Source organism: Perissodus microlepis, chromosome 13, assembly GCF_051167445.1.
Source record: "Perissodus microlepis isolate ML-2025 ecotype Zambia chromosome 13, ASM5116744v1, whole genome shotgun sequence".
In the NCBI taxonomy this organism is placed as follows: Eukaryota; Metazoa; Chordata; class Actinopteri; order Cichliformes; family Cichlidae; genus Perissodus; species Perissodus microlepis.
In genome coordinates this window covers 2,666,794-2,693,619 of record NC_140473.1, presented here as the reverse complement: position 1 = coordinate 2,693,619, position 26,826 = coordinate 2,666,794, and the positions used below count along the sequence as shown (strand labels likewise).

Below are 26,826 nucleotides of genomic sequence, written 5' to 3'. Positions count from 1 at the left end.
CATGACAGCTGTCTGACATCTTTATCAAACGACACTATCAAACTTCTTTTCAATATATTTTTTTATTTCACTAATACAGCTTCAAAAAATAGTTAATCAACTTACAAAACACAAAAAAACATTTTTTTTTTTTTTTTTGGGGGGGGGGGGTTGAACTTTGCTTTTAACAGAATTACATGCACATGCTCCACCCATCCACTCGCTTACACTACTGATGGTACTGACTACACACACCACAGTTTGTGTTTTTTGACAGTGCGTTTTCTTTTCTGTTTTATTTATTTAAAAAATATCTCTTGGAAGACATTCCTATCCATGTCTGGGTTTTTTGTCATGGCCGTGCGGCCCGGTTCATGACAGTTTAGTTCTTTTTCTCCTTCAGACAATTCTGACTGCTACACTGTCAGACAGGACAGGGAAAAAAATGTAATAAAAGTCCCCATACTTCCTGCTGTGAGGTGACATAATCACTGCACCACCTTCATGCTATTTAGAAGAAATTACAAAATAATTTGTACATTTTCGTTTACAACATTCAACTACTCAACAAAACAATGTTTCCTGTTACTCCCAGTTGGTGCAAAGAACAGGAATTTAGGTGATTGACAGTCTGAGGGGACAGCTAAAAATATTTGGAAAGGATGGTGTTTACTTATCTCACTCTTTCTAATTCCTCAACATCTCTCCTGTCATGTGACCCTGTTTTCTCTTTCCCCTCATCTCTGATTACATGATCTGACCTGTCTGTGCTAACATCAGTCACATCTCCTGTGTTGTTGCTCTCCATACTGCAGCAGCACAGACGTGCCAGCAGCCTGTCAGTGGGTCCTTTACGCATGAAAATACACAGAATGAAGTCCAACAATGAACTAAACAGAAACAAGATCATAATGATAAAATCAGTAGTTTTTACAGGGAAGCGTGTCTCAAAGTTCAAAGTTAACAGAGTGACTGCAGGAAGGTTTATGAGAAAGTAATTAAGCAGCAACAGAACCAAGGTTCCTACAGTTCTTCGTTTTTCTTCAGTGGGCACTGAGGTGGCAGCAGGCAGAGCTTTAAGTGTCCCAGCGAGACAGAAGATGAACAGGGGGGCAGGGAGGGCGGCATAAATAATTAAACGTACAAATTCATATGAAAATACAGCAAGAGCAACACTAACACTACAAAAGACCCAGACCAGAACACAGACCAGCACAGAACCCTCAGTTTGTCTGAGGCAGTCCAACAGTGGGCAGGCGATGAAACAATACCTGCAACACAAAAGAGAATCAAATGATGCTTCAGAGTAAAAGATAATGTTCAGAGACATGAAAGTGAACACACACTGAAACACAGAGAGGTACCTTTCCAGAGCAATGCAGGATTTGAAGTAAAGACTGGCCATCACAGCAAAATAGTAAAAGAAACATGCAATGACATCATGCATTAATATCCTCCAAAAGAACGTCATGCTGTGATGGATCAGAACAGAGATGGTGAGGTTTGTGTAATAGATGACAGGAACCTGATATCTGTGACCCTGCAGGAAATATTAATAATTGAAACCATATTAATGCAATAAGAAATTTGACATATTGCACATATTGCAGGTGTAGATTAATATATATATACACCATAAATTAAAGATGAATTTTCTACTATGGCTAATTTAAAATATCAAATTAATCTCACATGAATGTCCAACAGAAACAGGGAGAACAACGGGAGATTTGAACCAGGCTGATATGGGTTACACAGCACCTTCTTGCTGTGAAGTGACAGTGTTAAACTGTCATCACTGGGAGAGAGTTAATATTTTTATTTCAACTACAATAAGTAAGTAAAATTCGATCTCCAGTGTTTAAAAGGTCAGAGGCAGAATAGACTGGAAGATTACCAGAAGCAGTTACAAACAGTGAACAGCAGGTGTCAGTGTTTTCCTTTTTCTGCAGGAGCAACACAGATGTGTGAAAAATTACAGAAAAAACAAAAACCTTTTATGACCAAAAAACCCTGCATATAGAATACAGACATGTTGACTCTGTGATGCTGAAGAGACGCATATAGTTGTTACGAGAGTGATCACATTTATCTTGTGTTAAATCTAAAGTGAACCCCATGAAGGCTGCCCATCCAGATGCAGTACCTGGCAAGGTGCTCAGAGCATGTGCCTACCAGCTCACCCTCATCCTCACCAGAATCTTCAACCTCACTAGATCAGGCAGCCATCCCATCCTGTCTAAAATCAGCCACAATCATCCCTGTGCTGAAGAAGTCTCCCATCACTAGTCTGAACGATTACCGCCCAGTCTACAGAGAGAAAGTCCTGAAGTTGGCAGCATGCTGTTCAGAGAACAACCTGGCAGTGAACACCAAGAAAACCAAAGAGGTCACAGTCGACTTCAGGAGGCAGAGCGTCGGCTGCCCTGTCCCCTCCCTGATGGACATTTATTCCTCCTGCTGCCTCAACAGAGAGACAAAAATCATCAAGGACAGCTCCCACCCTCATTTTAACTTTTTCAACCTGGAAGCGCTACAGGTGCATCAGCACAAAGACCCACAAACTCAAGAACAGTTTCTTCCCAAAACCCATAACCACCCTGAACTCACACATGCACCAATAAACACAGTTCCACGCCCCATTCCAAGGATTCCCTCTATAAACCACCACTGTAAATTAACCCATACTGTATATACTAAATATTTTCTTTTCTTTTTTTAACCGACTGTATATTTACAGATTTTATATATATTTTCTGTAAATACTGTCCACATGTACATAGTGCTGCAGAAACTGTACACCCCCATCTCCCCCGCCACACACACACACACACACACACACACTGTTGAACGAATTTTCGCTGAACGGAGCGAGCGAGAGAGCAAACTAAATGGGGCCTAAGAGAACACCGACCGCTGAGGAAATTGAGGACATCTTAAAGTCAATGGACTTTTTAACTGAAGAAACATCAGCTATCAAGCTACAGCAGAAATATATCCTGGACATTGTCGAGGAGATAAGGTCGCTTCGCAATCAGAATGCAGAGAAGGAGAAACGGATTGTCTATCTGGAGAGCAGGGTCGCGGACCTGGAGCAATACACCAGAATGAACGATGTGATCATCACAGGGCTACACATAAAACCTCGGTCATATGCTCGGGCTGTGACTGCTGACAGCAAAGAGGAGCATGGAGAACTGGATGTTAGCTCTGCAGAGCAACAGGTGGCTGGTTTCTTGCAGTCAAAAGGGATCGACCTGGACTGTAATAACATCGAGGTATGCCACCCTCTGCCCAGGAGAAACGCTAGTGATAAACCAGCTGTCATCATAAGATTTGTAAACAGGAAACACAAGAGTGCACTGTTGAAGCAGGGGAGAAAACTAAAGGGATCGAACGTCTACATGAATGACCATCTAACCAAATGCAACGCTGACATGGCTAAGAAAGCACGACACCTAAAGAAACTGGGTAAAATTCAAAATACCTGGACTGCAAACTGTAAAATATTTATTAAACTCAATGGCACACCGGAGGAAGCCAAAGTGCTGGTCGTCAAACGCATCCAGGATCTGGAAAAATATTAACAAGTCACATGACTACAAATGCAAGGAGCTGAACAAACAATCTACACTCATCAAAGCAGGTAACAGAAGTTAACAACGGAAGCTAAAGCACAACATATTAAATCATGAGACAATCAACTAATTTAACATCTGGGGATTATACACTGCTATCACAGAGGATTGCTAATCATGAGAATCTGGAGTTAAATTCACCACAAAACACGGAATACAATACACACTTCACAGAGCAGGAAATTGATCCAGGATTGAACTTTTTTAACATCAGTAACACCTGCTGTTATTATACTGAAGAACAATTCAATAAAACTGTCAAGGCTGACTGCAAAATGTCCATAATCCACTTTAATAGTAGAAGTTTATATGCCAACTTTCACAATATAAGCGAATCGTTGGGGCGATCGTGGGTCAAGAGTTGGGAGTTCGCCTTGTAATCGGAAGGTTGCCGGTTTGAGCCCCCGGCTGGGACAGTCTCAGTCATTGTGTCCTTGGGCAAGACACTTCACCTACCGCCTACTGGTGTTGGCCAGAAGGGCCGATGGCGCGACATGGCAGCCTCGCTTCTGTCAGTCTGCCCCAGGGCAGCTGTGGCTACAACTGTAGCTTGCCTCCACCAGTGTGTGAATGTGTGTGTGAATGGGTGGATGACTGGTTGTGTAAAGCGCTTTGGGGTCCCTAGGGGGGACTAGTAAAAGCGCTATACAAATACAGGCCATTTACCATTTAAGCAAATTTGCACATCCATTCAGTGTGATTGCAGTATCTGAGACGTGGATTAATATGGAGAAAGGAGTGGACTTTGAAATAAACGGATATGAACTCAATTTTATGAACAGAAAGAATAAGAATGGTGGGGGTGTGGCTTTGTTTGTGGACAAAAATTTAAAATACAGGGTGGTGGAAAAAATGACGCTGGTGGTGGACAACATATTAGAGTGTGTAACAATAGAAATTAGTATGGAAAAAAAGAAAAATGTCATTGTAAGTTGTATATATAGAACACCAGGTTCTAATATTGAAATATTTAAGGAGTGGGTAGATAAAACATTTATTAGGACAAATCAAAAAGTTATGTTCATTTGTGGGGATTTCAACATAGACCTATTAAATCCAAACAAACATAGTATGACAGATGAGTTTATTAATACAATGTATAGCATGGGACTCTGTCCAGTGATCACTAAACCCAGCAGGATTACAGCAAAGTCGGCAACCTTAATAGACAATATATTTACTAATGAAATAGAAAACAAATCTATAAGTGGTCTCCTAATTAATGACATCAGTGATCATCTACCTGTTTTTGTAGTGTATAACAGCAATTACAGGAAGGTCAAACAGGAAAATACAACAAAATACAAACGAGTGAGAACAGAGGAGTCCATAAATGCATTTAAAAGTGATTTACTTAAGCAAGAATGGGAGGTGCTGTATAAGGAAAAAAATATTGATAAAGCTTATGAGGCTTTTTTAGGAAAATTTAAACTGTTATATGATAGCCGTTGCCCAGTAAAGAAATATAGTAAAAAACAAAAATATGCAGCGTGCCGATGGATTACAAAAGGATTACAAAATCCATGTAAAAAGAAAAATACCTTATATAGAGAATTTATAAAGAACAGAAGTACAGAAGCTGAAAATAAATACAAGAAATATAAAAATAAATTAACTAGTATTTTGAGGTCATGTAAAAAGGAATATTATGAGAAATTATTAAATATGAATAAAAATAATATTAAAGGGACTTGGAAAACATTAAATACCATCATTAAAAATGGTTCTAGGCAGTCAAATTATCCTTATATCCGTATTTCGCTAATAATGATAGAAATATTAGTAACATGAGTGATGTGGTTAATGAGTTCAATAAATTCTTTGTAAGTGTTGGGCCAGACTTGGCTGATACAATTCCTGATATAACAGATTCTGCAGAGAAAGAAACTAAACTCATTGACTGTAATCCTCATTCAATGTTTTTAACGGTGGTAGAAGAAAAGGAAATTATTGATATTGTTGGGAAATCACAAACAAAAAATTCTACAGACTTTGATGACATTGATATGGAAATCGTTAAGAAAGTGATCGATGGCATCTCCAAACCCTTAACATACATTTGCAATTTGTCTCTACAAACTGGTGAATTCCCAACACAACTGAAAACAGCTAAAGTAATACCACTGTTTAAAAATGGAGATAGACACCATTCACAAATTATAGGCCTGTTTCTCTACTTTCACAATTTTCAAAAATACTGGAAAAAGTTTTCATTAATAGACTTGACAAATTTATAGATAAACATAAAATAATAATGGACAGTCAGTATGGTTTCAGACTAGTGATGGTAAATTTGATTCTTTTTACTGAATCGAGTTTTAATGAGTCACTCACCAAAGTGAATCTGGTTTTTTGAGTCATTTGATTCATTGAGTCAGTTGACCAGAGAGTGCAAAAAATGTACATTTTCACTCAAACTTAATTTGTTTCTCTTTTCATGTAAATCCTACTGCTAAGATGAATGATTCTAAAAGAAAACAGCTATTTTATAGAGAAAAAAGAGCAAAAACATTTCTAAAATTAAGCAATTTCCTATCAAAATTGCTTAATAAACATTTATTTTTATTTTATTTTATTTTATTTATTTTTTTAATTTTAATATATATTTTTTTATTTATTTTATTAGTATTTTCCTTAAATGTGTTAAATATATATTTTCTCATCTAAATGTCCACTGAGCTGTGAGCCAGGGGGCGGTAATGCGCCTTAACATTGGTTGCCAACCAAGAAGAAGAAGAAGCTGTGAGCCAGGAGGGAGGGGTGAGTGAGTCCTGAGTGATTCGCTTACACTTACGATTCAGCACAGGAGGGAGGGGGTTAGTGAGTGAGTGATTCGTTCGCTCTATGATTCAGCACAGGAAGGAGGGGGTGAGCGAGTCCTGAGTGATTCTGAGAATTTTTTTTGTTACAATACTGGATGCTGTGTTTTTCTCCACAATTTTAATTATAAGCTAGATACATTGCTGCTAACAGCAACAGGGATGAGTCAGTGAGTCAGTTGGGCTTGTGAATCATGATTCATGAGTCAGTAAAGTGATTCTCGAGTATTGAACGATTCGTTCATGATTCGCGCATCACTATTTCAGACCAAACATCTATGGCATTAATGGAACTAATTGAAAATATCACCAACAATATAGATCAAAGACAATGCACAGTTAGTGTTTTCATTGACCTAAAAAAAAGCTTTTGACACAATTAATCATGAAATATTACTTGATAAACTGGAGTACTATGGCATTAGAGGAGTGGTGCTAGAGTGGGTAAGGAGTTATTTGAGAGACAGGCAACAATTTGTGAAGATTGGTGAATATCAATCAGAGTGCCTGGACATTGTTTGTGGAGTTCCACAGGGGTCAGTATTGGGACCAAAACTGTTTATCATCTACATCAATGATTTATGTAAAACATCTGATATATTACAGTTTATTTTATTTGCAGATGATACAAATATTTTTTGTGCTGGAGAGAATTCACAGCAGCTTTTGGAAATTGTCACACAAGAAATTATTAAACTGAAAACAAGGTTTGACAGAAACAAGTTATCACTAAATTTGAAAAAAAAAAAAAAAAACTACATTTATGTTATTTGGAAATTGTAAAAAAAGATGCTGGAGCAAATGTTGAAGTAGAGCAAGTTTCTGATACAAAATTTCTGGGTGTGATAATAGATAATAAAATCTGCTGGAAACCTCACATAAAGCATATACAAGCTAAACTGTCAAGAAGCATCTCTGTACTGAGTACAGCTAAACATTTTTTGCCTTCCAAATCACTCCAGGTACTTTACTGTTCACTTATATTGCCATATTTGGAATACTGTGTGGAAATCTGGGGAAATACATACAAAACTTCACTTCAACCATTATGTAAAATTCAGAAAAAAGCAATCAGGGTGATTACTAAAGCGGGATTTAGAGACCATACTAACATCATGTTCTTGAAATTAAAAATTCTGAAGTTTATGGATCTTATAAAATATAAAACTGCAAAAATTATGTACAAGGCCAGATACAATATGTTACCAGGAAATGTACAGAGGATGTTTTTTGACAGAGAAGGGGACTATGAATTGAGGGGAAAATTAAATCTGAAGACTCTTAAAGCACGGACAAAGGTTAAAACCTTTTGTGTTACTATTTGTGGGGTAAAACTGTGGAACAGTTTTGCTGTGGACCTACAGCAATGTTCAAGCATTAGTCAGTTCATAAAGATGTTTCGAAAACTGCTTTTGGAAGAATATGAAACTGATAAAGTTGATCACCCATTGTATATATAACTATGCTAAATTGTATCTAAATTATCACTGTAGCTATGTTTATACATGTTCTCCTTGTTTATTGTGTGGGGTAAGCGATGATGGGAATTAGGTGAATAGTGGGATTCAATAGAATGTTGAGCATGGGGTAGGGATTGATAAGTATGTTATACTTCTTCTTACTCCATTTCAGACTTAATAATTGTCATTTCATGTCATTTAGACTCTGTTTTATTTTATTTATTTTCTTTTTTTTGTTTTATCTGAGCACATACGTGTGTGTATTTACATATATATTCGTTTTTGTAAATATGTATATAAGTATGTGTACTTGTGTATATATTGGAGTTTTTTGGGGGGGGGGTTTCTGTATATGTCTGAAATAAAGATACAATACACACACACACACACACACACGCCTACCTACATATTTGCACTGAGTATGAGATGCTGTGTATTTCATTGTACATCTGTATAGTGACAATAAAGGCATTCTATTCTATTCTGTTCTAAAAAGAGATGTGACATATTTACGTACCTCACGGCACACACACAAGAAGAACAGTACGGTCATGGAAAAGAAAATGCAGATCAAGATCCATATCAGCACGTTCCACATCTCTCTCATTTTTGTGTGCTGGAGTTCTGAAAGAATCTTCAACTGACTTTGAATAAAAAAACAGAAAAACAAACAAAAAAACCCCCCATGAAATAGCAGGTGGTGAAAATGGTTTTCTTTTAATGTTGTGAAACTCACTGACACTGTGCAAAAGATTTAAGAAGCACTTGGATAACACACCAGTGGAACAAAATAGCATCTTTGATTGAAATGAAAATGATAAACCCACAGAGGGCAGAATTCAAAGACACCCTGAAAATTAAAGTGAAAAACAATTATGCAGCAGGCTCCTCCTGTCTCCAGGATCAAACAACTAACTTATTTAAGGAAGCTTCTTTGTAGCAAATATATAAAAACTAATTTCTGATGTGTCATCATGTCTCTGTCAAGTAATATGTGACTGTTGGGGTTTCTTTCTAATAGTGTAGAGTTTCTCTGACTATATGAAGCACTTTAATTTCAATTCAATTCAATTTTACTTATATAGTGCCAAATCACAACAACAACCAGAGTGAGGCAGCCAGTGTGAATTGCCACTATATAAATAAAACTGAACTGACTTAATCTGAACAGAATCAGGTATAGTTATTGCATTATCAATACACACATTTCCATTCACTGTATTTATCCAGAAGCACAAACTGCAAACACTATAGAAATGAGTACAATCGCATAACACTGACTGTCCTTCTCATGAGGCCATTTCATCATATTTATGTTCCTCTTCAAGTACAAACAATAATAATATTGTAAACATTGCCTTCACTGACCTGAGAACTGCTTTCAGTTGAACTGGAGTGTAAAATCTGTAATATGATGAGTTTGTCTTGAACGGGGAAGTTGTGGTAGCCCCACCCACCCCCACTGACATGAGGTCACACTCACAGCGCAGAGTAGATGGTTGATTTTTAACATAGAGTTCTTCTTTTTCAGGATGTGGCCCACCTTTAACTTTAATTTACAGTAACTCGCCTTTCCATCTGTGTGTTTCTTAAAACCAATAAAGTGGCCACATGAAACTAAAAGGAAAAGTAAACAATTTATCTATGATACTTATGATTTAGCTTTTTTTGTTCTTTAAATTGTTAACGACCAAATTAGTAGTTCATATCTGATATTTTAAACCCGTAAAGCATTCATTGTTAATCCATTTTTCTTATAATTTATGTTCCCATTTATACCAGTGAATTCAGCACTTGCTTCAGATGGTTGATAACATCAGAGTTTAACAGTCTTTATGTTGAAGTTTCAAACTCTGTCGACGAGAAGTGAACTAATAAAAATGCAGTTTAACTACTTCTCCCCTGTCATGCTCATAGACTGTAAATGCTTGAATCTGTAAAATGTCTAAATCTTACTGAGAGACTGAGGAAAACAAAATATTATAGCTGATTAAGACTTCTGTGCCTTAGACATTACCTAGGTCAGTGTTTCCCAACCTTTTGGAGCTAAGGCACATATATATGTTGATATATTTTAAAGTGTATTACAGTTTTTTCTGATTGCTTAAGCACATTTTTTGTAACTATTGGCTATTTTTGCAAAACTCTACACACAAATAAGAAAACCTGTCACCCAATTATCAAAACATTGTAGTTCTCTTGCAAAAGCGAACACAGCTAGATTAACTCTTCACACCTTCGTAAAAATGGTGTTTTCGTATCAAACAGTACACACAAGCCATCATCTACTAAGCACACAATGCGCCAACTGCACACTGATGGTATGAATACAAAACACATCTGGCTTTTGCTTTCTCTGTGTACAGATGTCAATTTGAGGTCACACTTTTGTCATAGTGTCATGTAAACATACAAGGATCCAAACTTCATGTATTGGTGTTTATTCACACTCATCAAAACCAAGACAAAGTCAGAACACAAAATAGGAATTTCACAAAAAAAAGGGAAAAAAAAGACAATCAGCCTACATCATGTCGTCTTTATGGGTCCGGCCACAAAATTTCGTCCACATCACATGCGATATCCTCCAGTCCAAGGCACCGGGGAAAATATCTCCTTGAATGCCGTATCCAGGCCTGACATGATGCCTGGTCAATATCTCCACATGCCTCCTCCATTGCCTGTAAAAGGGCTACCTGTTGATGAGGATGACGGTCGTACACTTTCCAGCGCCAGGCAGAGAAGAACTCCTCGATGGGATTTAAGAATGGAGAGTATGGAGGGAGGTTGAGTGCCATGAAGGATGGGTGGTCTGTAAACCAGTTGCAGACCAAAGCAGCCCTATGGAAACTAATATTGTCCCATATGATGACATATCGGGTCTGCTCTGGTCTCTGAACAGTGAGCATGTCATGCAAGGTGTCCAGGAATGCAATAATGTGTGCAGTGGGCCTATGGTTGCATGATGGTGAACAACACCATTTTGGCTTATAGCTGCACACATGGTTATGTTACCACCACGTTGTCCTGGGACAACGACCTGGGTGACTGAGAACCTTCACAGACAACAGATTCTACCGACAACAATCTGGGAGAGCTGCACTCCCACCACATAACTACACATTGTATAACCATGCTTTCACAGCACAATTACACTTTGTAACCAGATATAGTAATTTCTCATAGGTAATACAGCAACATGCTTTATGTGTGTTCATGTGTGTAACCAATAAAAACAACTTGAAGGGGGAAAGCAAGTTGAAGTGGGTTGGAGACAACTGCTTCCCTCTCACGAGTGAAAACCTGAGCTCTGTGTGACTTTGTTCCTGAGTGAGCTTCTGTTTATCCAGCAGTATCAGGGGTAAAACTCTGACAAACTCCCCCAAAGAAACCAAATTCCAAGAAATCCTAAGATGGAAATGCTTGCACACACTTGTGATTATGTGCAGAGGTCCACCCTACCAGCCAACCTCAGATCTCCACACATGTACAAACTAAGGTACATAAGTCTGCACACATCCAGATATTAACAGATACACACACATTATGCCGGCTTGTACACATACACGAGAGACACAGAGTTCTTCTTTACTGATGTTTACTGTGCTTCTCTTAACGTACACAGGTACACCGTAGAACTGGTGAATACAAATGTACAAGAAAATTATATTTCAGCATTAAAACATATTACAATATAAAATTCACAAAATATAAACAAACATACCACTTTGGCCTGCAAGTAAACAAACCGGTGTAATTGGAACTTAGGACTTATTTCTTCTTTAACATTCACACGGCTAGACCGTCACCATGAGCAGCTTCTCTGACCTTACTTCCCAAAACAGGAAGTGACCTCTGCCCTTACCTTATACTTACAAAATTAACCGGTTATTTTCCATGTATCAAATTAACTGTACACCAATCTGGTAGGCAAAAAAGGAAAATGTTAACATGCTCAACACAAAAATAAAACATACAAAATAAAATGCGTTAATTACATCATCATTACAAGAGCTCCGCCTAGTGGTCAAATAATAACATTTCACCAACTGTTACACACATGGCCACCCTTTATATCGGTGGACCTCCACCAGGCGTCACTGCCCTCTCCTTCTCAGAGAAACCCTCAACAGAAGAGTTGAGAAACACAAAACTTGTGGCACGATCTGATATTGTCGTGTTGGTGTTGTTCCCACATCATCATGAAAATGTTGTTCCAGGTTCAACATTGCAAGTGACCAATCAGAATGTTGTGACGTCATACTTTTGCGACTTCGGGAAAAACCGCTGTAAAACAAAAAACTGTACTTAAGCTGCGAGAAACCGCCTCTGTCCGCCGATCAACGGACCCTGACCCTAACCCTAACCCTTTAATAAACGGTAAGCAGAATTGATATTGTCCCTGCAACATTGGAATTTCATAAATGCACGAATGGCTTGGCGCGCAAAAGAATAACGTCACAAGAATGTGATTGGTCACTTGCAATGTTGAACCTGGAACAACATTTTCATGATGATGTGGGAACAACACCAACACGACGATATCAGATCATCCAAACTTGTGAGATCTGTATGTCCTTGTGAGTCTCCACCTGTTACAGTGGGTGCTGCCTGGACTGTCTCAAGACAGACCAGACCAGGTGCACCACAGACACTTCAAACCTCATCTCAGGACAAAAACTAAAAGAACAACATAAAAAAGGAGAAAACTTGCCTTAGAAACATGCAGGGTTAGAGGAGACGGCAGCCGTGTAGAGGTGAGCCTGTGTGCGTCTTTTTTCTTTTAGTGAACAACAGAAAAACAGAAAAATGAAAGAAAACTTACCTTAAAAATCTGTAGGGTTGTTTTCTCTGAGACATGTTGGAATCTGTAAACAGTTGCTCCCAAAAGGATCCAGATGTTTCAAAATACTTCTCTGGCGAACGTTTCAATTCTGCGAACATAAATGCTGTGATTAATGGACTAAAAGTCATCGCTTCTCACCCCTATTTATGGATCCAAGGATCAAAGGATCAAATTGGTGGTAAGATTCTAAATATATGTGATGTCATAATCCTGTTAAATAGTCCCAATTTCAGACCTCATCTGAGGGCAAAAACCACAAGAACAACATAAAAAAGGAGAAAACGTACATTAGAAACATGCCGGGATGCAGGAGACGGCAGCACTGTAGAGATGAGGACACGCATCCGTTTGAAATAAACAAAACAATAAGCACAGTTGTACAGACACACACACAGACACACACTCCCAAAAACTAGCCAGCCCTCATGAGGAGGTTTCCACGCGCTCCAGGTGCGGGAAAGAAAGCAGGAAAAACCGGGAGCGGGCTGCCTCACCGCTCTTTACATTAATGGACCGCCCCAAAGAAATCCAAACACCGAAATGTTTGCACACACATGTGATTATGCATAGACGTCCACCCTACCAGCCAACGTCAGAACTCCACGCATGCACACATTAATGCACATACATCTGCACACATCCAGAGAAACACTCCCCCAAAGAAATCCAAACATGGAAAATTTTGCACACACTGCACACACATTCAGAGAATGTTCTGGTGAGTCTCCACCTGTTGCAGGTGAGTGCAGCCTGGACTGTCTCAAGACAGACCAGATCAGCTGCACCACAGACATTTCATACCTCATCTCAGGAGAAAAACTGAAATAACAACATAAAAAAGGAGAAAACCGACCTCAGAAACATGGCCAACATCTGTTTGATTAGACTAACAAATAATGGTTGGCCATTTTCAGGTGCTCGCCTAACCTTCAGTAGTTGTTCGAGCTCATCGAGACGCTTAAGTTTTATATATCGAGTTTCCTTGGATTGATAATCTGTCTCGTATTGAAATTGTTCTTTGGTCAGTTTTGCCTGTTGCAGATTGACTTTATATTTTATAATTTGGTGGCCTGAATACTTTGAACATATAGAGATAACTTGTGCTATTTTACCAATGTTAGTGAGAATAGAAACCCAGTTTCTGTCTATATGCCCCTTAAATTTAAAAATTGCCTTTTAATCTTTAGGACATTAAGTTCCTTGCAAAAAGGAAAGTCAGAGGATAGTGGATTGGTGAGATGGGTGTGTCAGTCCAAGTTAAAGAAGAGTTGAGTCTGACAAAACTACTTTGAATGTTGTGTACATGAATTATTTATATATCAACTCACATACACTTACACCATGTAAGGAAAAATCACAAAGAAAATGATCCATGTTCTCTGTATAAGTACTTAGTGCCCAGGACCTTTAGGCTCGGTGCTGACTGGTGAGACAAAGCTGATGTAATCAGTCAGTTGGCAAAGTATTGAGAACTGTAACCTCTTAAGTTATGTTGTGTGGAGAAAAACAGTCCAGGGATTTACTTAATATGTTTAATTTACTTAACACCTTAATATGAAAACTAAACTGCAAATTCCATGATGTATTTTTTAAGCAGGAACCCACTGTGAATTCTCTCTGAGGCCCAAAAAACAGATGGTGAGAGTACTATCAGTTTGGTCATTGTGTTGTAGTGGTTTTGATTCCAAGTTTTCAGGGTGCATCATTGGCTATAGCAGATGTTTTAGAAGAAAAGGTGAATTAAGTTCTATGTATTTTTTTTTAAAAAATGATCTTGCTTTTATTCATTTTATCTGTTTTAATTCTGTTATTATGAGAGGATCCCACTCCTTACAACAGCGCTGCCAGTTTCCCATGATAATAAAGTTATTTATATAGTTATTATAAGTTCTTATCTTTGTATTGATTAAAAGACTATGCTCTACACAGTCCTGTACATTTTCTGTTATTGAAAAATGAATATAAAATCTGCCCTAGCACTTGCACAAGTGATGGAATTTCCTTATAAATTAATTTTAATACTGGCAAACGACTTATTAGAGTTGCATAGAATTTAAAAATAAAATCAGTTTCCTCTCGGGTTGACCCCAGCACTGTCCATATTAATTGTTTTCTCACATTACTGTGCAGTTAAAAAAAAGGTCTGCTTAGGTTGCATTCCAATTCTAACTGAAAAAAAATATTGCAGGAAACTCTTTTCTGGGCAGTGCTTTTCTATGATGCCCTAATTTACATTTTTCACTTGAAATATCAAATTCATCTGTGTTTAGTGTTTGAAGCCGATGATCACTGTACAAATTCAGTTAACGCATAGAACCAAAATATAACCAATTTAATGTACTTTTTGTTGCGAAGCCACTGTTTTGTTGTTCTTAATGATTTGTCCAGCCGATGTTCTCGTTTGGTGTCGGCGTTATCGCGGGATGTGGTGCCGAGATACGCTAGCTCCGTTTACCTAGAGTGTAACTGACAGAAAGCCCAGCCTGGAGTTTGTCGGCGCTGATGGTGAATAGCCACTGCTGCGGTGACGGCCGGAGGAGAAGAAGCCGCAGAAGGAGTCAGCAGTGGCAGAGGAGTGACAGTTTGGACTTAGTCTTATAGATTTAGCAGTATTACGTCTACCATCGGATCTTTACAAACCTAAAAGGGAAGGGAAGGGAGAAATAAGGAAAGATGGCGGCCGCGGCCTCGCCGGGCTCGGGCTCGTCCACCTCCTCAGACTGGATTGTGCTGAGAGACGGTTGCCTGCGTTGCGACGAGGAGGGCCTGCTAAGCCTGTCCTACCACCCGGCCCTCAACGCTATCTTGGCCGTCACCAGCCGCGGCAGTATTAAAGTAATTGACGGCACTTCGGGGGCCATTCTTCAGGCTTCAGCATTGCACGGTAAATATCGGAGTCCTCTGTCAAGCCATGTCACCAGCAGTTTCAGTTTTGACAAGCCAAACACTGACTGTCAACAGACACTAAACACGACACTGGCTGAGTTGTAACCTCAGCCCGCTAATGTTAGCTCTTACTAGCATGGCCTAGTCAGGGTATTTGGCAACTAGGATTTATGTAGCCTGTTCTGCCTAAACGTCTCTCGTCTTTGGACATTGGTGTGTTTATGATCAAACAAGTTTTAGTTCTTCTTGAACACCTGCGTTTGCTAATGTTTACTATAGCTGCAACTTGACATATCTCCCATGTCTGCTAATAGCTGGAAAGTGCCAGTTAGCCGGTTAACCTTCCCGGTCAGTTTCTGTCATATTGGTGGTCATGTATGATGTGTCGTTAAAACTACAGTTTATACGGTGGCTATCTGAAGTATCAGAATTACTATCACCCGCTTGGATGTGGTACTATGTTCTTCGCTGAATTGTTGTGATAGTCAGTAGGCTAGCTAGCGGCTCCCCGGGTGCTTTACTTCACAACCCACCGGGTGCACTGTCAGTTGTTTGGAAGTACTGGTGTGATGTTCAAAGTAAACTCACTGTGCCAGTGTAACAGTGTGGACGTGTTTGTTCACATCAGTTAACTTAATAAAGCTTTAGAGAGTTTGTCAGAAAGTTACTTTTGACGGAACATGTTAAAGCATTGTATAGTCAGGTATAGGAGGAGCACGACTCAACGTGCTCCTCCTATACCTGACTATTGTACCATGGTGTTTAAACATTAGTGCATAGATGGAGTTTTTACAGAACTGGTGAAAGAGAAATTCATTACCATTGTTGGTTTGGGAGCCCCATAGGAAGCTGTGGTATTGTTAACATATTAATGGCACCCGTTTGCTAATGGTTGCGTGTCTTTCATCCTGACTTTTATTATTTAATAAAATTTGCATATTTCGAAACGTCTGTTTATTAGGATTCGTTTCTTATAATGGCACCTGTTATTACTTTGTCTAAAGAGGTAATAGGTAGAACCTTACAACAGCTACGTTTTTGGTGCTCTTGGTCTCTTTGACTCTGCAATATTGTGTAAACAAACAAACAAACAAAAAACCCTGCTTGCTTTTATGATTTACAGTCCAAGGTGGATTGATATGGGCAAAGGAAGAACCCACTGAATTCTGGTGGCAATCTAAATAGAGGTCTGTTGATTTGGCTGAGGAATCTCATATCAGAGAGGAGTATTGGCTTTGGAAATGGTATTTGCTCATAATGTTCACCTCTGATTTCCTCATCTTATAGAGGTCCACCATATTGGACGTGATGTGCGGTAACAATCATGTCATATGTATGGCCGATATGCGTACTTAACATAGAAATATAGAAATTATTGTTACCCCCCCCCCCCCCCCCCCCTCACAAGGCCTATATCATGCTGCGTGGTTAGGTACATTAATAATCAAGGACAGAAAGAGATTTTTTTTTCTAAAACACTATCCTGTTGTTTCAGATAAAAGAATTGGAAAAAGATCAGATTAATAGTATAACAATCTTACATTATTTGACCTTGTGAAATCACCATTGTCAGTTTCAAGCAATATTTGACCATTTAAAATTTTTACATTTATATTTTCATGATATCTTTCTAGGTTTTTTTTTTTTTTTTTTCTTTCTCATCTTCTTCAGCTGCCTATTCCGGGACTACTCTTGCTTTCTCATATCCACCTCATCCTCTCTCCTCAACTAAACTTAGGGTTGTAACATAAGAAATTCTACATAAACACATTTAATTTAATCTTGTTATTGTCGCAATTAGCTATCGTTAGCAGATCAGACATGCGATGCTGTCGTCTCTGGACAGCTGACATGAGATGGCTAAACAACAACATAATGTTAAAAGCTAGCGTCATGCCAGCTAACATTAGACTCTAGCGTCCTAAAACTTTTAAACTATCTCCACTCTGATCACCAGTTTGATTACATTCTCACACCACAAGAGTTCATTTGGCTTCAAAGAAGTTTCGTTAACAGCCATGAATAGCAGCAAAAAGGAGCTAACAGCTGCACAGCAGTGGAAAATTCTAACAATTCACCTCAGTATCACTGTCATTAATCAGAAATGAGCTATACTGACTCGTTTACTCATAGTTGCTATAGTTTGTCCCATTTACATAATTTTTAACAGGTTTTTCATTTTGTTTCAGAAGTTTTACACATCCAAAATGGTCAACAAGTTAATATCACGTGTCTGCAAAACCTCTATAGAGCTAAATGACTTGGTGCTTGCATTATAAAGTGTGTTGTTTTGTGGCTAAGAAATGGGAAGTAGACTGAACTCATGATACAAAAATCCATATTGTTTTACAGTTGTTCCATCTTACTTTACCATAAAGACCATGTGGAGCTGTTCAAGTATGCTGGGTCACTGAAAGCTGTATTGCTCAGCTAATGAGGGAACTGGAAAAGCATCAGTAAAGTTTTTTTTATTTTTTGTTGATGATTATCCAATGGTTCTTGTTGGATGCAAGTAGGTAAAAATCACTGGAGGCACTTTGACTTCATGTTGAGTGATTACAAAGAGACCAATGCCTATCAAGTCTAAGTCTTAATCAGGGTTAAACTCAGAGCCAGAATTAAATACCAGCAATTAGCAGCAATTTGCAAACATCTGAGGCATATTATAGAACCCCGAAGAACATCAGAAATAAAGGATCTAAAGCATTTTGGATTTATAACAAAAGGGATGAATCTCGACATCATTATCAGTTTATAACACATTAATAGTTTTATCTTGATGGCTTATCTTGATTGTGTTGTTTTTAATGATTACTGAAGGTCAAAATTATTACAGTAGATAAAATTATAGATCAGATTTGATGTAAACATATAAACATTATTACTACACATAGTCTCTCGTGTAAATGTCAGACTTAAACCAAAAAATTACCACGGTTAAATTTTTTAGCCCCCATTGGTAATAGTCAGTTGCATAACCCTTTTGCTGGTTATCATCCTGCAGTTGTTTGTTGTGATTTTCAATATGTCTCACACGTTTTTTAACAACCCAAACTCAATCTTCCCAGACAAGTCTCTCAAACCCCTCCAGATTTAATGTCGTCTGACATGGACCTTGGTCTTCAGTTCATACCACAGATTTTTAAAGATTAAAGTCAGAACTTTAAGAAGATGCCTGTCTGTTTTTTTCCAGTTTTTTTTACTTCCTACCTTTCTACCTTATCTTACCTTAAAGAAGAGCAAACACAACAGTCAATGAGTATTATACTCGGACAAAAAAAAGTTGATCTGTGTATAAAGAGTAATTGAGATGTAAAACATGAGAGAAATCAAGTGTTTTGATATCAGAGCTTATTTGTATGTATTATGTATTTTTCACTATCTGAACTTTTTGTTTTGTTCTGTTTTTTGTTTTTGTTTTTTTAGGTTAGAAAAACCAAAGCACTGCTTTTCCTTTTGTTTTCGTGCAGTCTGTGCTGCCGTGTATTTATTAACACTGTGTTAATGTTCATATACTGATTGTTTTGCCTCGTAAATATCATATCACCGTAGGGCTATGCGATATCACCAAAATCTCATATCCCGATATAAGACATTTGTCGTCCCGACAACGATATTTATCACAAAATTTTTACGTTTTCTGTAAATTCTGTGAATCTCGGGGAACTCGACTTGTGCAAAGTTTTTTCAGCTGGGCGTCGTGTACCTAGAATCGAGTGTTACATAAGTTGAAACGGCCGCAATTTTCTTTGAGTATTTATTACCCCCGTGCTGCAGGGGAAAGCCTGTCCTAAGGTTTTTTTTTTTCTTAGCACCTGATGGCTCTTTTTAGCTTCTCATCTGAAAACACTCTGTGATTTGGTTTATTTTGAAAAATCTCAACAGGATCTTCAGCTTTATTGTGAAAGGTCAGCCCTATATAGAACCATAGGGTGGTTCTATATAGAACCCTATATAGAACAGCCCTATATCACCGTAAAGCTGACTCCTTTAGTATACCCAGTCTCTCAAACCTTCATTATACTCTACAATGTAATATATAATATATAAAGTCTCATAGTCACAAAAAATTGGCAGGCACGTGGACATCTTCACAGACCTTTGTGCTCACTGTCTGAAAATGAAATTTATGTCTACAGACTTAAGGACATGGAAAATCTCAACTCCTAAACTTAAATGCTTTTTTGAAATTAATGTTTTTAAGGCACTTGCACACATGATGGAATTTTCTTCCCCCCTGGAAAGTTCATGTTTGCTAAGAATTAGGGTTGGGCAATTAGACAATTATATCGACCAATCATCTTTTACAAGGGTGGTTTATTTATTTATTTGCCCATGAGTAAGTTTGTTAATAATGATGGAGCTAATAGAAACAGGCAACAGGAAAGAAATAATAGCGCTGTTTTAGCAGCACCCTCTTTCATCTGTGAACAAGATGCACCCTTCTCAGAGTGCGCCCAAGTGCTTGTTTATGGAGCTGCAAAAGCTGGTGATAGTCGTGGAATTTAGCCGTGTTGGAGTACTTTGCTCGCACTATATGTCTGCACAAGTGACACACCGCTTTAGTTACATCCTTAGGTTTACCTCTTTCATCTAGTTTAAAGCCAAAGAAATCCCAAATTGGCGACTTTATATTTTTTTAGCGCTTTCAGCGTTAACACGCCGTCATCACATCTGGTGCGCAGACTGAGTCAAAATCAGGTGGGTTGAGAGAGTTAAACGCGGTCATCATGATGAAACTTTTTAAGCCACGTTAACACTGATGCGCATATATATATATATATATATATATATATATATATATATATATTTATATTTCAACCAGTTGTGCACCTCTTGATTTTTGTAACCTTGTGCATTGGTGCTGCTGTTTCGGCCAGGTTGAGGACAGGAGTTTACGATCATGTCAGTTTTGTACTAGTTTTTACAGAAGCTCAGAGACCAAAAACATGAGGCTTGGGGGGAAAAAAGGTCGCAAAATTCTTTGCTTCTAGTTTTGACTTTTTCCTATACCTCAGCTGATGTGGAGATGTTGTCTGAAGAAGAATATTGTTGTTCAAAAGAATATTGCAGCGGCACTCACACCGTAAGTACTGGTATAAATGATATGGAGCTGTGGTAATGTCATGGTCGCCGTGTGAAGCGGAAGTATTGGAATGGCCAATCTGCCTGCAGTGATCTCTATTGTTGTTGATGGAGACAATATGTGGTACAACCACTGTGTGGGACACTTTTGCTTGTACTGTTCTTGGTCTGTCATCCAGATGGAGAACAGTGAAACTATAACATAAAAAGTGCTCAAGTGGATCCAACTGTTTAAAAACAATAATTGTCCACTGCAGTAGACATTTTTTGTGCTTTTCCCTTCCTTGTTCCAGCTGTCCTTAATCACGTCCAGTGATTTGCAGTTAGGGTTTTGGAGGACAGCACAAAAGCTCATGTGCAGTGACTGAAAACCTCTCTTTAGCCCCTTGTCTGAACAGAAATGTATACATTGATGAAAAAGTTTGCAGAAGCAGAAATTTTGCTTGAGGAGCTCTGATTTGCATTTTGAAGGAGCACCTGCAGATTCACAACCCTGTTGATGAAACTCTGAAGTAATCAGTTTGTGGAAATTTACCATTCTTCTTGCATCTGATAAATTGCTTGCTACCAACAGTGAATGGCAATAAAATATCAACTGCATTGATTTTAATGGACACGTAAGTTGGTTCCAGCATGTTTTGCATATAATGCATTAGTGACATATAAACAGCCTTTTCTCCTTCAGACATTCACATTATGTGGTGTGTGTCCTCTGTCTCTGTCCTAGCTAAACCTGGTGGCCGTGTCAGGTGTCAGTACTTTCCCGCAGTGGACAAGGTGCTCTTCGTGGACGACTATGCAGTTGGATGCAGGAAGGACCTGAATGGCATCCTGCTCCTGGACACAGCCCTCCAGCCACCAGTGGCAAAACCTGAGGATATGGTTCAGCTAGAGCTACCGGTTACAGAGGTGAGAGAACATATTTGCCCTTCAATTCACTGTGTACATGGACATCTGGTCTCTGTTTCAGAAAGTTAGGTGGAAACTGAGTAGCTTAAGCCTGAGATTAAACTTTGGGTTTTCTGTTACAGAAACTAACCAATTTCTGTAACTGTAATGGCTCAGTTACCATGGTTGCAGACTCTAACCTTACTTGCTCGATGAGAGTTTTTTGGGTTTTTTTTTTTTTCAATTGAGTTTTTGTCTGACTCCTCCCCTCCTGCTGCATTTGAAGCACTTGTCTGACTCTTTCATTTCCTCATTCACAGAGTGCGTAATGAAGCTCACATCGGATAATGTTTGCAGAAGTTTTACATTTTAAAAAAACCCTGAAATCCCACTTGGGTATTATTTTGTTACCCATTTCTTATATTTACCATTTATATTGATCAGTTTTATAACTAATCAGGACTGGACAGATTTATTATCAGCTCAGAATAACATTTATTGCCTGTGATTCTGTAACTCCGGAAAGTAAGGCATCTGTCAAGTTGTCAGCCTCCTCCCTTGCACTGAAACACTGAAACACTGAAACAATCACTTTAAAAAATAAATAAAATGGTTATTCTTCCTGTTGTGATTGGCCATGCTGCAAAGAACATTCCGATCATAACTGTGATCATGTTGGAGATTATTGGAATATTTCTCAGTGAATATGATCCAATAAAGTTATAGAAATGCACTCATTAAATGCAAGATTTCACTTTACTGTAGGGTTGGTGGGTGATGAAGTTCCAACCAAAGTTTTGCAGGAGAGCGGCAGTTTAATGGGCGACGTGTGCAGTGTCGTGGAGAATGCTTACGCGCAGTGCGCAACTGTGTTTTTGGACCGAAAGGGGGTATTGTTGGTTGACTTTCTGCCTGTTGGGACCACAATAAATGCTGACAGGTACTGTGAAACACTGGAAGAACTCAGAAAGGCATTTCAGAACCGGAGAAGAGAATGCTGAGCAAGGGCGTAAGCATTCTCCACGACACTGCGCGTCCACACATCGCCCGTCAAACTGTCGCTCTCCAGCATTAGTTTGGTTGGAACTTCATCACCCACCCACCCTACAGTCTGGACTTTGCACACAGTGACTACGACCTCTTCCCAAAGTTGAAAGAACATTTGTCCGAAAGGCGATTCTGCAGCGTTGGCGAGCAACTATGACATGGGCATTGTAAAACTGCCACAGTGTCTACAAAAATGCATTGACCGAAATGGCGATTATGTAGGAAAATAAGTCTTCAAGCTTTAAAATGATGTAAATATTCTGGAAAATAAACGGTTATTTGTATTTCTAAAACAATAGGACACCTTATTTTGGGATTGCCCTTGTACTTCTAAAAGTCCGCTTGAAGGCTGCTGGCTGGACACATGTGTAGTTAGTGCAGTGTAATGTGAATTCTCTGTGCATGAGTCCACACAGTCCCAAAAGTGGCTGGCACAAGGATGTCCACATGGACCTTTGCGCTCACTGTCCAGTGATGAACCTAGCAAACCCACTTACACTGTTCGGGAGTACACTAGCAATATGATAGCCTGATGTGGGGTTTGTGTGTTCTTTTGGTCTCACACTTTTGTGTGAAAAGTTCACGTGAATGAACTGCTACACTACCCACCCAGTAGTACACAGAATATTTAATTTAAGAAAGTGTAATACATGTGCACATGATCCAAATCTGTAAGAAACCCTTGGATCTGTTTGTCACAATTTAGATATAATTGATTGTTTGTCTTTTAAAAAAAATTGACAGTTTTTATCTTTCATAAATTGTAGGGTAATAGGTTGGTTTGTGTAATGGTTTGATATGCAGTTCGTAATTATGACTCAGTCCACATTATGGCATCAAATGGCAAGAACAACCTAGGAATCCATTAATTATAGTGGGAGAACTAATGCCTAATTCAGCAAAAGGGTAACAAACCACAAGCAGCAATACGGTGACCCCAGATCATCGTAACTAAATGGAGCCACAGCCACAAAGCAGATGACAATATAGTGAATTGTTCTAGTTTTGCATCACAAAGCTGAAAACACAGGACTGCAGAGACAATACAAATGTCCTCGTAGCTTTTTTTTTTTTTTTTAACTGACTATGTAAGTGTTAAATCTAATATGTGTTTGTGTCTGTTCAGGCCCAGCAGATACTGTCAGCCTGCCAGGAAAAGATTGATGTGTCAAACACTGAGGGTTACGAACTTTTTATCACCCAGCTGAAAGAAGGCCTGAAGAATACCTCACATGAGACAGCAGCTAATCACAAAGTGGCGAAGGTGAGTTTAATTTAAAAAAAACTTTTGTTTTCTAACTGTATGTCTCTGAGCTTCTGTACTGGAATTAGAGCAGGGCGATATGGCCAAAAATATTTATCACAATATATATTTGAAAATTTGCGATAACGATATAACTGACAATATAATTTATGCGAGACAAAATACAACTCCACAACTTTACTAGCGCAAGAAAACCATTTTCACTTAAACAAGCAGCTGTTTTTTATGTGCATTAAAGTTATATAAAAATTTTACAGTGCAAATGCAAATTCCTTGCTGAAAGTTTAACCAAAAGGCATTTCCATTAGAAATGAGCAGACATATCCTGAGCATAACCCTTTATATAATCCACTAAAGTTAAAAAGAGGTGCTTTGCAACATTAACCTCCTAGGACCTGGCGTCCACATATGTGGACATCACATTTTGGGTTATTTAGACCAAAATACTCAATTTTGCTCTACAAGGGCCTGATATCCACTTACAAGGACATTAAACTGCTACTGTTCTATCAAAAAATTTAAACGAATATCCTCATATGTGGCTCTTATTTTTCTTAAAAACAAAAATAAGGTAAAAAAAAAAAAATCTGGTAATTCTTCGTTTTTACATTCATTGGGCCCCAATATACCCAAATATCAAAGAGAAATTAAAAGTGCATGCCGTGGAAGAGGTCGGGTCTTAGGAGGTTAAACTGCAGTGTGTCAAATACGTATTTTTCAGACCATAAGGTGCACGGGATTATAAAGCACATTAAGCGAAACAAAGCAGTCAGATAAATCTAACTTTATTCAACTCATTCTTCTTGCTTCCTCTACTTCTGTACCATTGATTCATCCATCCATCCATCTTCATCCGCTTTATCCGGGGCTGGGTCGCGGGGGCAGCAGCCTAAGCAGAGAAGCCCAGACCTCCCTCTCCCCAGCCACCTCCTCCAGCTTATCCGGGGGAACACCAAGGCGTTCCCAGGCCAGCAAGAGAGATATCTCTCCAGCGTGTCCTGGGTCTGCCCTGGGGCCTCCTCCCAGTGGGACATGCCCGGAACACCTCACCCAGGAGGCGCCCAGGAGGCATCCTTGTCAGATGCCCGAACCACCTCAACTGGCTCCTTTCGATGTGGAGGAGCAGCGGCTCTACTCTGAGCCCCCCGGATGGCCAAACTTCTCACCCTATCGCTAAGGGAGAGGCCAGCAACCCTTCGGAGGAAGCTAATTTCCGCTGCTTGTATCCGCGATCTCGTTCTTTCGGTCACTACCCACAGCTCGTGGCCATAGGTGAGGGTAGGGACGTAGATCGACCGGTAAATTGAGAGCTTCGCTTTTACACTCAGCTCCTTCTTCACCACGACGGACTGGTGCGGCGTCCGCATCACTGCAGCCGCAGCACCAATCTGTCTGTCGATCTCCGGCTCCCTTCTCCCATCACTCGCGAACAAGACCCCGAGATACTTGAACTCCTCCCCTTGGGGCAGGAACTCATCCCCGACCCGGAGTGGGCACTCCACCCTTTTCTGGCTGAGAACCATGGCCTCAGATTTGGAGGTGCTGATCCTCATTCCCACTGCTTCACACTCGGCTGCGAACCGTTCCAGTGCGAGCTGGAGGCCTTCACCCGATGAAGCCAACAGAACCACATCATTCGCGAAAAGTAGAGATGAGATTCTGAGGCCACCGAAGTGAAAGCCCTCTGCCACTTGGCTGCGCCTAGAAATCCTGTCCATAAAAAATTATGAACAGAATCTATGACAAAGGGCAGCCCTGGTGGAGCCCATCACCCACTGGGAACGAGTCCGACTTATTGTCGGCAATGCGAATCAAGCTCTTGCAACGGTTGTATAGGGATCGAATGGCCCGTAGTAATGGGCCAGACACCCGATACTCCCGCAGCACCTCCCACAGGACACCCCGAGGGACATGGTCGAATGCCTTCTCCAAGTCCACAAAACACATGTAGACTGGTTGGGCAAACTCCCATGCACCCTCAAGTATCCTTGAGAGGATAAAGAGCTGGTTCAGTGTTCCGCGACCAGGATGAAAACCGCATTGTTCCTCCTGTATCCGAGGTTCAACTAGCGGACTAACTCTCCTTTCCAGCACCCTGGCATAGACTTTCCCAGGGAGGCTGAGGAGTGTGATCCCCCTGTAGTTGGAACACACCCTCCGGTCTCCCTTCTTAAAGATGGGGACCACCACCCCGGTCTGCCAGTCCAGGGGTACTGCCCCTGATCTCCACGCAACATTGTAGAGGCATGTCAGCCAGGACAGCCCTATAACGTCCAGAGCCTTCAGGAACTCGGGGCGGACCTCATCCACACCAGGGGCTCTTCCACCAAAGAGTTGTTTAACTGCCTCAGTGACCTCGCCTCCAGAAATTGGCGGGTCATTCCCCTCATCCCCAGACTCTGCTTCCTCCTCTGAAGATGTGTCAGTGGGACTAAGGAGGTCCTCGAAGTATTCTTTCCACCGCCCAACAATTTTCTCAGTCGAAGTCAGCAGCGCTCCACCAGCACTATACACAGTGCAGGTAGAGCACCGCTTTCCCTTCCTGAGACGCCTTACGGTTTGCCAGAATCTCTTCGAGGCAGTCCGAAAGTCTTTTTCCATGGCCTCTCCGAACTCCTCCCACACCAGAGTTTTTGCTTCAGCCACTGCCCGAGCCGCATTCCGCTTTGCCTGTCGATACCCGTCGGCTGCCTCCGGAGTCCCACAGGCTAACCAAGCCCGATAGGACTCCTTCTTCAGCCTGGTGGCTCCCTTCACCTCTGGTGTCCACCATTTGGTTCGGGGAAATACCACCACGACAGGCACCAACCACCTTGCGGCCGCAGCTCAATGCAGCAGCTTCGGCAATGGAGACGCTGAACATGGTCCATTTGGACTCAATGTCCCCAGTCTCCCTCGGAATGCTGTTGAAGCT

The 26,826-nt window shown here is 39.9% G+C and overlaps 3 protein-coding genes across 5 annotated transcripts in view; 2 read left to right on the top strand and 1 right to left on the bottom strand.

The window, feature by feature from the left end:
- Positions 1–652: 652 nt before the first annotated feature.
- LOC146374487 (uncharacterized) lies at positions 653–1,384 on the bottom strand. Its single transcript, XM_084949190.1, has 2 exons — positions 1,344–1,384; positions 653–1,250 (listed from the first exon to the last, which is right to left on the bottom strand). Exons 1-2 carry the CDS (start codon positions 1,382–1,384, stop codon positions 653–655), a joined length of 639 nt encoding a protein of 212 aa, XP_084805316.1.
- A 1,486-nt stretch (positions 1,385–2,870) lies between these two features.
- LOC146374486 (uncharacterized) lies at positions 2,871–3,566 on the top strand. The gene has a single exon (XM_084949189.1). It carries the CDS (start codon positions 2,871–2,873, stop codon positions 3,564–3,566), a length of 696 nt encoding a protein of 231 aa, XP_084805315.1.
- Positions 3,567–15,193: 11,627 nt separating this feature from the next.
- birc6 (baculoviral IAP repeat containing 6) overlaps positions 15,194–26,826 on the top strand; it is a 131,010-nt gene continuing 119,377 nt past the window's right edge. For all 3 annotated transcript variants that reach the window (XM_084948322.1, XM_084948323.1, XM_084948321.1), the window contains exons 1-3: positions 15,194–15,626; positions 21,441–21,622; positions 23,775–23,912. In XM_084948322.1, the coding sequence (XP_084804448.1) occupies positions 15,416–15,626; positions 21,441–21,622; positions 23,775–23,912 (531 nt within the window). In that variant the 5' untranslated portion in view covers positions 15,194–15,415. The remainder of the gene's footprint in view (positions 15,627–21,440; positions 21,623–23,774; positions 23,913–26,826) is intronic.